This window comes from Eulemur rufifrons, chromosome 16 (assembly GCF_041146395.1).
Source record: "Eulemur rufifrons isolate Redbay chromosome 16, OSU_ERuf_1, whole genome shotgun sequence".
Taxonomy (NCBI): domain Eukaryota; kingdom Metazoa; phylum Chordata; class Mammalia; order Primates; family Lemuridae; genus Eulemur; species Eulemur rufifrons.
In genome coordinates this window covers 24,570,591-24,582,093 of record NC_090998.1, presented here as the reverse complement: position 1 = coordinate 24,582,093, position 11,503 = coordinate 24,570,591, and the positions used below count along the sequence as shown (strand labels likewise).

Genomic DNA, 11,503 nt, shown 5'->3' with positions numbered 1-11,503 from the left:
GGCCTTACGCTTAGGGGGTCGTAGCTGGTTTAGCCGGCGCTGTGGTTGGTACTTCGCTGTTGGGGAGGCTTTTAAGTTGCCCAGGTCATTCTTCCCAATGGGTGATTGGGAAAATTAGCGGATAGAAAACCTCGAGCGGTGGAGGCATTTTTTTTCCTCCTTGGCTCCGCCCTCTTCCTGTTCGGCGACTTGGGCGTCTGGCCCTCTGAGGGGGAAGGGAAGCTTGGCGGGGCTGCCGAAGAGTGTTTTGCGCACGCGCAAGCCCGAGTATGTGAGTGCGTGTACGCGCACGCGCGCGCTCCTGCATTTAGGAAGCCTGGGATGGACCGGTGAGCTAGGAGATGAGTGGGGAAAGCATAGTCCCCAGTCTGTGCTACCAGACACTCCTGACTGTGCGCTGACTCTCCCCACCCAGCCAGCAGCCTTTTCCAGAGAGGCTGTGGTTCATAGCCTCTGTTCGTTTTCACTGCAGGACCAGGCACGAAAGTAAGCGAACCTCGATCCTGAGGTCTTCCCTATCCACTCACCTTGTACTTTCCACCCCCCCACCTTCCAGCAAAGTATGTCTAGATTCTAGACTCTAGAAGGTTTTTCAAAGAGAGTTTTGCATGAAGGGGAGATGCGTTTGAAAGCAGCAGATGAAAATAGCTGGATCGTAAAAAGTCAGTTCGTTTTGATGAACACTTTGGCTCTGCTTACCATGTGCTTTTCGAATGTTGGATTGTCTGTTCAGTATAAGATTTTATTAGCAAAGGAAGGGAGTTCCATATGCTCTGTTTTTATACGAAAAAGTTTTAAAAGTTCCTCTTCCGCACCAGTGTGGTGGTAGCAACTAAATTTTTCTGGTCTACGTGGTAAATTACTGTGGTGTTTCAAAAGCTAATAGGGAGAGTGAATTGGGGGTCTTTATCCTAATGCAAGAACCCGATATGCAGTTATCTTAGATGTTTATCATGTATTCGCCTTTCCTTTCGCTGTCACTTCTCCTTCCTGTTAATTCCCCCCACCCCCATCCTCCTTTTTCAAAAGTCTTGAAACGTTTTTCATGGGGGAAAGCCCAAAAATGCTGGCTTGGGGGCTTTATATATGATTGATGTCAACTAGCAAGAATCATCAAAAGTGTATTTGAAGTGTATTTACCATATTATGTTTCGTGTATATAAGGGAATCAAATACAATGTATGTAAAAATGTTTTCTTGTAATAGTTTTAAGTTCATTCAAAAAGCAAGAAAATATGTATGGACTATAATTTACCTGTATCTGGTAGAGTGACACCCTAATACGGTGTAGTTCATTCCTTGAATTTAACAGTTGCTTTCTAATCATGACCCCATTAAATCTTGTGTTTGTCGGACAGATTTCTTTGAACACATTATTCATGTTCCCTACCAAATCTTGAGGAAAAGACAATCTTTTTGAGAAAATTAGAAATAATTTGAGATATTAAATGTTATATATAAACATTTGGCTAATATATTCTTCCCCTTACAGGTTAAAACAAAATGAAGATTTTTTCTGAATCTCATAAAACAGTATTTGTTGTGGATCACTGCCCTTACATGGCAGAGTCATGCAGACAGCATGTCGAGTTTGATATGCTGGTGAAGAATAGAACCCAAGGAATCATTCCTTTGGCCCCTATATCTAAATCATTGTGGACTTGCTCAGTAGAATCTTCCATGGAATATTGTAGAATAATGTATGATATATTTCCTTTCAAAAAGCTGGTGAGTGTGAAGTATAAACAAAATCATGATTGTGGGGATGTACTTAACTGCATAAATACAATTTTTATATAAGAATTTGCTATAGGTTAGACTTATAACTGTTTACTACTTAAAAATGTACATAGAACTCCCTTTTGGGATTAATATATTATGAGTATTTAATTGGGGCCAATAATAACAGCTAACAATTATTGAGCACTTACATGTGTCAGGCATGTTCCAAAGTGCTTCTTATTTATTAACTCCTTTAATTCTCAGAATAGTCATATGAGGTAGGTGCTATAATTATAGGGGAAGTATTCAAAGTATATAAAAGCATGAACATGGGCTGACCACTGAGAACTGTTGGCAGCCTAAGCAGAAGAAATGTTGGCTGTAAGCAATTCGTCAAATTATGCTGGTATATACCAGCTAAATATCTGTCTTGTTTATTACTGCCATGTTGTGGATGTGGAAACTGAGGTAAAGAGAAGAAACTTGTCCTAAGTCACATAGCTAGCTAGAGGCAGAACCAGAATTTGAACCTAATTAGGCTGGCTGCTTGCAGTTTTGGTGAATATATACTAAACTGCTATAGACTATGGCCATATTAGAAAGAAATGCTTTTAAGAATGCTAAGTGGAAATTATTTACCAATAAGAGAGAAATTGATGATTAATAGCAATTCAATTAAAGTTATCTTATGTTTCAGTATCTTAAATGTCTTATTTTGAGAAAGTCATTTGGTTAGCCCTAAGTGGATGATTTGCTTTTTGTCTCACTTGGAGCACATAGGCTGAAACTTAGCTAATTCTTTGACTGGCAAAGGTAGGGCAGTAACAGTGAAGGTGAACCTGGAGAGTCCAATATTATACATTTAGATATATTTGAAATTAAAATTAAGTCTTTCTTAAAAATTTTATACATCATATGTAGAGTAAAAAATATGTAATGGGAGGAAATTTAACATAGTGATTTAAGGCAGAGGCTTTCCTACAGACCCTGACATCTTTAGCTAGCAGTGGTGTGACTTTGATCATATTTCCTATTCTCTCCAAGCCTTAGTTTTCTTCCCATGTAAGCATAACACCTTCTTTGTTGTTGTAAGATTTAAAAGAGATAATTTAAAGTGGTTAATAAAATATTTTTTTGTCAGATAAGGTTTAGGAGAGAAGACCAATTATCAGACTTTTTCCTTGGGGAAGGAAAACTAGTATTTCATGGATATGTAGGAAAAAAGATCATAGGTTAGATCATACTGTTCAAGGGTAACAAATCTCACTCTCCTCCCCAAAATGAATAAGATCATCATCATAATTTGATATATTTTCTAATATGTTTCTTGTCATCATTATCATCTTACCTGATATTATTTTTTTATTTGCATTTAAAGACATAAAGTCCAAATCCATTATTTTGGTTTTCAGTGTCCTATATGATATGGCTGCTGCCTATTTCTCTGAGTTCATCTCCTACCCCTCTGCCTGCCTTTTGAGGATACTCACTTAGAGGCCTTTGCATTTCATGTTTGCTGTACCTGGAATTCTCTATCCCTGACTTTTATGCTGGCTAGTTTCTTTTTTTTTTTTTTTTTTGAGACAGAGTCTCACTCTGTTGCCCAGGCTAGAGTGAGTGCCGTGGCGTCAGCCTAGCTCACAGCAACCTCAAACTCCTGAGCTCAAGCGATCCTACTGTCTCAGCCTCCCGAGTAGCTGGGACTACAGGCATGCACCACCATGCCCGGCTAATTTTTTCTATATATATATATTTTTTAGCTGTCCATATAATTTCTTTCTATTTTTAGTAGAGATGGGGTCTCGCTCTTGCTCAGGCTGGTCTCGAACTCCTGAGCTCAAACGATCCGCCCACCTCGGCCTCCCAGAGAGCTAGGATTACAGGCGTGAGCCACCGCGACCGGCCAGGGCTAGTTTCTTTTAGTTTTTTTAGATTCCCTTCAGTTGTCACTTCTATTGAGAGCCCTTTTCTGACCGCCCAATCTAAAGTAGCTATCCAACTTAGTTTTCATAGCATTTATCGCTCTCTGAAATTATCTTGTTCATTTGTTTGTATTCTCCCTGCAGTGCCCTTTTGCCTTACTACACTTCCCACCCCCGACTTCGCCACATTGTGAGTGACAGAACTGTTTTATTCATCACTGTATTCCCATATCCCCAATGCCAAGAATAGCACCTGGCATGTACTAGGTATTCTGTAACTATGAAATGAATGAATGAATCGAACCAGTGTTAGGCATTTCATATTATTTTAAAATACAGTGATTGAGTGAAATTAGAGTTGAATACTAATTGTTTCTTTGAAATCTATTAGGTGAATTTCATTGTGAGTGACTCTGGAGCACATGTTTTAAATTCTTGGACTCAAGAAGACCAAAATTTGCAGGAGGTATGGTTAGATTTTGACATGTGACCATTTTTGAAAATTATGTAAATGTGGTAATGCTTTTTAAAAAATGGTTAAATTTTTTTTTATCACTGTAGTATTTGCATATAGTTTTAAAATCCAAGTAATATTAAAAACAGCTATCTCCATTCCAGTCTTTCACTACTCCCACCCAGCAAATTTTTCAACTCTTTGGCTGGTCTGGCATTTACTTCTATGTTTCTAAATAGCATGTTATTACTCCTATTTCTTGAATTCTCAATTTAAACATTATCTATTATTTATCATTGTCAATGAGGATTTACCTCTTTTACTTCACCCATGCCTCTATGCCTGCCTCCTTTCCTTATTTTCTCAATAGTGTTATATCAGAATTTTGGGTTAGTTCAAAATTCCATGTTTGCATTATAATGTCTACATAAAGTACCATTCACTGCTAAGCAAGTAGTATATGTGATTATTTCCTTGTATTAATATAACTTTTTGTTTATTCCTAAAATTTATCATTACCTTTTTTCCTTCATTTCTTAGTTTTCTGAATATCTGTTTCTGCTTTTCCTCCTGTCTCTACAAAACTGCTCAATATTTTTATTATAAATGCATTTAGAGGGGCTGGGAGCGGTGGCTCACGCCTATAATCCTAACACTCTGGGAGGCTGAGGGGGGCAGATCGTTTGAGCTCAGGAGTTCGAGACCAGCCTGAGCAAGAGCCAGACCCCATCTCTACTAAAAATAGAAAGAAATGATCTGGACAGCTAAAAATACATAGAAAAAATTAGCCGGGCATGGTGGCACATGCCTGTAGTCCCAGCTACTTGGGAGACTGAGGTCGTAGGATTGCTTGAGCCCAGGAGTTTGAGGTTGCTGTGAGCTAGGCGGACGCCACAGCACTCTAGCCCAGGCAACAGAGTGAGACTCTATCTCAAAAAACAAAACAAACAGAAATGCATTAGATAATGTAGCAGTTTGATTTTTTTTCACCCAGAAGAACTTCTAGAGCAGTCTTCAGCTGCAGTTGAACTGGCTGCTACTTTCTAGGCCCACTTCCCTGCTGTCATCCTCCACTCTCTATATTTTTCAGATCTCATTTTTTTTCTCTCTTTTTCATTATGTAATCTTTTGTTTTGGTTAGAGTATAACCTCCAGAATTCCTGGAAGTTTCCCTGCCCTTTATTGATACTTTTGGTATAGACATTCCATGTTGGAAATAACTTTTCCTCAAAATTTTGAGACATTGTGTACACCACTGTCATATAGCATCCAGTGTTGTTAAGAGATCCAGTATCATTTTTCTTCATAATTATTCTCTGAAAGCTTTTAGAATCTTTTCTTTCCCCCTTCCTGTTTTGAAATTTGTCAATGATATGCCTTGATGTTGATGCTTTCTCATTCATTGTGCTAAGCCTAATATTCTTTGGTTCAGGAAAATTTCTCTATATTGTTTCTTTGATGTTGTTCATGTCTCTGTCTTCTGTGTCTTTCTGGAATACGTGTTAGTGGGATATTGGACCTCCTGGGTTAAATTCCTTATTCTTTTTCTCACTGTTCATCTTGTTGTTCTACTCTTTGGAGCCTTTTAACCCTTATATGGAACTATTTATTTGATTGTATTTTTAATTTCCAGGAAGTTTTACTTATTCACTAATTATGTCCATTTTTGTCATATCCTTTTCTTGTTCTATGGGTGTAAATTTTTATACGTAAGGGTATTAACTATAAATAATTTGAAGTTTTCTTTTGTTCGTCATGTTCTCGGAGTTCTTTTCCTATTGAGGCTTTTCTTAAATGCATGCTGATATTTAGCCATGCAGACTTATTTAAAAGCAAGGCACTAAACAGCAGATTAGAAAGTCTACATGTTGTGGGATCAGTATTGCTCTGGATTTCACTGTGGTTTAAGACAATTGTTTTCACTGGGGAACCTCCAAATGTCAGAGTTACCAGATCTTCTCTCTGGGACTGTTCAGGATCTCCAGAGCACATCTTTCACTCCTCTGCCTGTATGCTATAAACGTGGTTGTCAGCCTTCTGGGAGGCAGGGGAGGGGAGATAGGTTCTACCATTCACTAGGTAGACTTCTCAGGTTGTATTTAATTTTTCTGTATTTGTATTTTGCTGTCTAATATAGTAGTTAGTAGGGGCATGTGGCTATTTAAATTTAAATTAATTAAAATTAAGTAAAATTAAAGATTCAGTTCCTCTGTAGCACGAGCCATGTTTCAGATGCTCAGTAAGCCATATGTAGGTAGTGGCTATTGTATTGGAGAGCACAGATAGAGAACATTTCCATCATCACAGAAAATTCTGTTGGACAGTACTGATTTGATATCTTACTCTTATTCTCTGCTGTGCTTTGTGGTGTCCGTGCTTGGTGTTGGTACCTTTCTGGTTCATTTCCTCCAAGGAATGTGATTCTGTGTCTATGGGAGTCAGGGAGAGGTAGTCACTTACATGGGTAGGGTGTGAGTAAGATCTGGGAGTCAAGTTGCTCCTTAAACTGACTTCAGTCTATTCATGGTTCTCAGTATCTTACCTCACCCCTGGTTTGTGTGGTCCTTGGTGCCTCCAGTTCTTGAGCTTCTGCTGGATTCTGCAGGGCATATCATCTTGCCTTTTTTCCCCTGTAGACACTTTAATTTCAGCTTATTCAGTCTTGTTAAATTCATCCCACTCCTTCATCTATTTTTATACATTCTTGTTGACATTTCTCTTGTTTGCTGTTGCCTCCTCTTCCATTCTCTTCAAGTTTCTGGTTTATGCTCTTTTTTTTGGTTTGTGCTTTTTAAAAATTAAATTCCTTCACTCTGGTTTCAGTAGAGGGAGCAAAAATAAACTTCTGCTCAGTCTGTTACATTTATGTTTTGTTAACATTTTTTATCTAAGGATTTTGAGTTTCTGGTAGCTTATGTTCTTTGCCATTATTTAGTGGAATAGAAAACTTCAGTCTACTAGGTTCTTCACTGATGAACAACATGGGAGACAGGCATTAGTGGACTATTTGAACACATTATTTGAATTAGTTCATATTACAATTTTTCTGTGAATGGATGCTCTACAGTGGAAATAATCCTACCCAAGGTGAGTTTTAAATGGAACAATTTTAAAGAAAATGTGTTCATTGTAGTGTTTGGTATTAAAATGTTTGTGATTAGTATTATAATATCTAAACATATCCAACTTTAAATTCTTTTCAGGTAATTTGCTCAAAGGATAGGCTTTTATTGTCTTGGTTTTATACTTACATCACTCCAGAATGTTCTTAATATTCTTCCATTACTTGAAAAAATAATTTTTAGAATTCCATACATTACCTCTGTACTGTCTTTTTGAAATACAGTCATCCATTGGTATCTGCAGGGGATTGGTTCCAGGACTACCCACAGATACCAAAATCTGTGGGTACTCACGTCCTGCAGAACCCTCATAAACATAAAAGTCGTCCCTGTATGTTGTATTCTCGAACCAAGTTTGGTTGAAAAAAATTCGTGAATAAATGGACCTGTGCAGTTCAAACCTGAGTTGTTCAAGAAGCAACTATACTGTGTAAGAAGCTTATACCTTTTTCAAGAGGCACTGTGGAAGAAGCTTGAAGCCTTTCTAGTGGTGTATGAATAAAAATAAGTACAAATTTGTATAGATCTTCTTTATTGCACCTCTGTGGTCTGCAGTGAGTAAAGGTGTGCATTGATAGGTATGCTGATCAGAAAAGAATTGCTATTTCTCTCTTCTGAAGGTGAAGGCACATTATATCCCATTCATCGCTTTTAAATCATGAATGGGGGAAACTCCAGTTGTGAAGGCAACTGTATAGCAAATCACTGGTGTTCAAGAAGACATAAAAAGAATTGACGTTTTATATAAATTATGTATAGTCTCGTTGATATTAACAGATTTAATGTTTAGCTTTGGTTATCCATGTCACACCTTTCCCTAGGTATTGTGGGTAATCAAAAGTAACAGGTGAAGTAGATTGATTGCAGAATAATTGGGCTGGAGGATCTTAGTCATCCTTTGCTTCAACTCCCTCCTCGCAGGTAAAAGAACTGAGGCCCACAGTGGGTGGAGGTGGTTTGACTTATATAGACAGGTCCAAGGCCTTTTCTGTTATAGCCCATAACTCTACCCTATACAAAAAATTATTAGACTTCAGAAGTTTTGGTCTTGTTTTTGTTGGCTAAATTTATTTCATTTTTTAAATTTTTAAAAAAGTTTTAATTTCAAACTTTAGTTTGAAAATGTCACACACTAATATGGGACAGGTCCTATTATTATTTTGATTTTCAGATTAGGAGAAGGGCCAGAAGAGATTGACCAGGGTCACACAGCTAATAAATAAGCAGAGCCAACATTTCAATCCATGTCTATCTGACGCTAAAAGTTAAGATTTTTTTTCTGCTGCTTTCTCCAGGACCACAACACTCCTCTTCTAAGAAGTTATTTTTATTGAGCTTTTGCTATGTACTAGGGACTTTATAAAGTGGTTTAGAAATAGTATTTTTCTTTCTCTTTTGATCACTTTTTATGAATAGGCAATACTCATAGTTTAAAAATAAATTTTTACATTTATATGTACATGTATACATATAGTATACACATACATACAAATATGTGTGTATATGTAAGTAAAAGGTGTACCTTGACAAGTTTCCCACTTTTCATCCCCTGTCCCAATTAGTGGTATGCTAGAGTGTGCTCATACCAGTTTAGGAGAGCTGAATTTGGGCATCTCTTACCAATTGTGCATTCAGTGGTACCACATGTATAGCTTGATGTTGGCCATGGTGGGAGTACTTAGCCATAGAAATTGACAAACCAATGCTTTTGGTTTTTTATTGAGAACCAGTTTACCTGCACATCACTCTTTTTGTCCCACCACTACTAGTTTTTTATGGGTCCTGCCAGAGTATCTTCATGTATATATTAATATAAGCAAATAAAATTTTAATATTTTCTCTGTTATTTTCACAGGCAGTTACAAATTCTATGCATAGTTCTACATCTTGGTTTTTTCACTTAACAATATATGCTAGAATCAGTTTGTCAATTTCTACAAAGAAGTCAGCTGAGATTTTGATAGAGATGACAGTGAATCTATAGATCAATTTGGGTAATATTGCCATCTTAACAATATTAAGTCTCCCAAATCCATGAACATGGGACATTTTTCCATTTATTTAGATCTTTAATTTCTTTCAACAATGCTTTGTAGTTTTCAAAGTATAAATTTTGCATTTCTTTCGTTAAATTTATTCCTAAGTATTTTATTCTTTTTGATGCTATTGTAAATGGGATTTTTTAAAAATTTCATTTTTAGATTGTTCATTACAAGTATATGGGAATACAGTTGGTTTTTATGGCTTGATCTTGTATCCTGCAATTTTGCTCAACTTGTTTATTAGTTCTAATAGTTTTTTAGTGAATTCTTTAAGATATTCTGTGTAGATCATGTCATCTGCATCATAGAGATAGTTTTACCTCTTCCTTTCCAATTTAGATTCCGTGTATTTCTTTTTCTTTCCTAATTGCCCTGGCTAGAATCTCCAGTACAGTTTTGCATTGAAGTGGTGAGAGTGGACATTTTTGTTTTGTTTTTTATGGGGGAATGCATCCAGTCTTTCACGATTAAGTATGATGTTATCTGTGGGTTTTTCATAGGTGCCCTTTATCTGCTTGAGGAAGTTCCCTTCTATTCCTAATTTATTGAGTTTTTTTTTCCTTTTTTTTTTTTTTCCTATCATGAAGGGTCTTGGATTTTGTTAAATGCAAATGCTATTTCTGTGTTTATGGAGATGGTCATGTGATTTTTATTTATTTTATTGATATGATATATTACAATGATTGATTTTTGGATATTAAATCAACTTTGCATTCCTGGGATAAATCCTACTTGATCATAGTGTATAATTCTTTTTTGTATGTTGCTGTATTTTGTTTGCTAGCATTTTAAGGATGTTTATGGCCATATATATAAAATACATTGGTCTGTAGATTTCTTTTCTTGTGATGTTTTTTGTCTCTCTTGCATGTACTCTTGTCAACATAATTGTTTTCCCTTTTACTTAGCTTATGGCAGCATTAGCTGCTGTTGGACCTCCTAATCCTCGGGCAGATCCAGAATGCTGCAGTATTCTTCATGGTCTCGTTGCAGCAGTGGAAACCCTCTGCAAAATTACCGAATACCAACATGAGGCTCGTACTCTGCTCATGGAGAATGCAGAACGTGTTGGAAATAGAGGACGAATAATCTGCATTACTAATGCAAAAAGGTGAGATGTTAATAATAGTTCTTCACTGAGGGAATTTTAATGTCCTATTGCAGTTTTTATTTTAAAAAGTAGGGACAGCGTATTAACATTTAAGCATACTGCAGGTGTCCTTTCTGATTTTTTTTTTCTTTTTCTTTTTTTTTTTTTTTGCCTTTTCTTATTAAGGCTGTTTATCCAGCTCTAGAATAAAGGCTCATCTGAGTGAAAACTGTTTAGATTTTTATCATATAGTTCAATTTGACTTTTTTTCCTCACTAGTTTTTCAGCTAGTTGTTTGTTGTTAAGAATGAACACATTGAAGACAGTCCTTATTGAAGTAATTTTAAATGTTGATAACAAGATAATACAACTGAATAGTGTTTTTAGTTTCTTCTCTTATTGTTTATTCCTTTAAGTTTGCTATATCTTTTTTATGTCACAGTGATAGTCACGTGCGAATGCTTGAAGACTGTGTCCAGGAAACAATTCATGAACATAACAAGCTTGCTGCAAATTCAGATCAGTGAGTATAATTCATAAGTGAAATAAATATGTTCAATTTCATAGTTATATGTATTTCGTTATTATTATTTCCAATAATTTAAAAGTGATTGGTAACATTCCCTTGAATTCTCTACTAACTCAACAAATTAGTCAAAAAAATGTATGTTTGATCAGGAAGTTTTCTTTTTCCCTTTTTCCTTTCACTTGAGAATTTTATTTTTCCCCATAGGAAAGGTGATCAGAGGAAGAAAATAATACATAAATTTATAATGTACCAAATCTAAACAACTAAGTGCACTGTAAATTTTTTAAAAAGAAAAAAAGCTATTGAAAAGGAAAACACTTTTTTCCCCTCTATACTCATACCAGTACTTATGAGTGACCAAATGTGTGGATTTTTTTCCCTGCACCAACCAATTCTCCAACTCTCTGGATACCAACTGGGTATCTTGCAATTCAATTTTGACACTTCTTAGAGTTAGTGCAGACCCCACAAGTTAAGAACTCAGTCCCAGAAGACTGCACCCTGCTCCCGACACCAAGCTCAAGTAGCAGGTCCACAGTTTACTCATACTTCTGTCCGACTTGGCTGTAAATTGGGTGTCCCATGACCCCTTGCTTATGTTTGATAATTTGTCATGGCGGCT

At 36.4% G+C, this 11,503-nt stretch overlaps 1 protein-coding gene across 1 annotated transcript in view; it reads left to right on the top strand.

Annotated features, from left to right (window-relative positions):
* Positions 1–39: 39 nt before the first annotated feature.
* Positions 40–11,503, top strand: part of INTS13 (integrator complex subunit 13) — a 29,359-nt gene continuing 17,895 nt past the window's right edge. Inside the window, exons 1-5 of the mRNA XM_069490086.1 lie at positions 40–486; positions 1,493–1,728; positions 4,036–4,110; positions 10,171–10,373; positions 10,795–10,875. Coding sequence (XP_069346187.1) covers positions 1,504–1,728; positions 4,036–4,110; positions 10,171–10,373; positions 10,795–10,875 — 584 coding nt within the window. The 5' untranslated portion in view covers positions 40–486; positions 1,493–1,503. The remainder of the gene's footprint in view (positions 487–1,492; positions 1,729–4,035; positions 4,111–10,170; positions 10,374–10,794; positions 10,876–11,503) is intronic.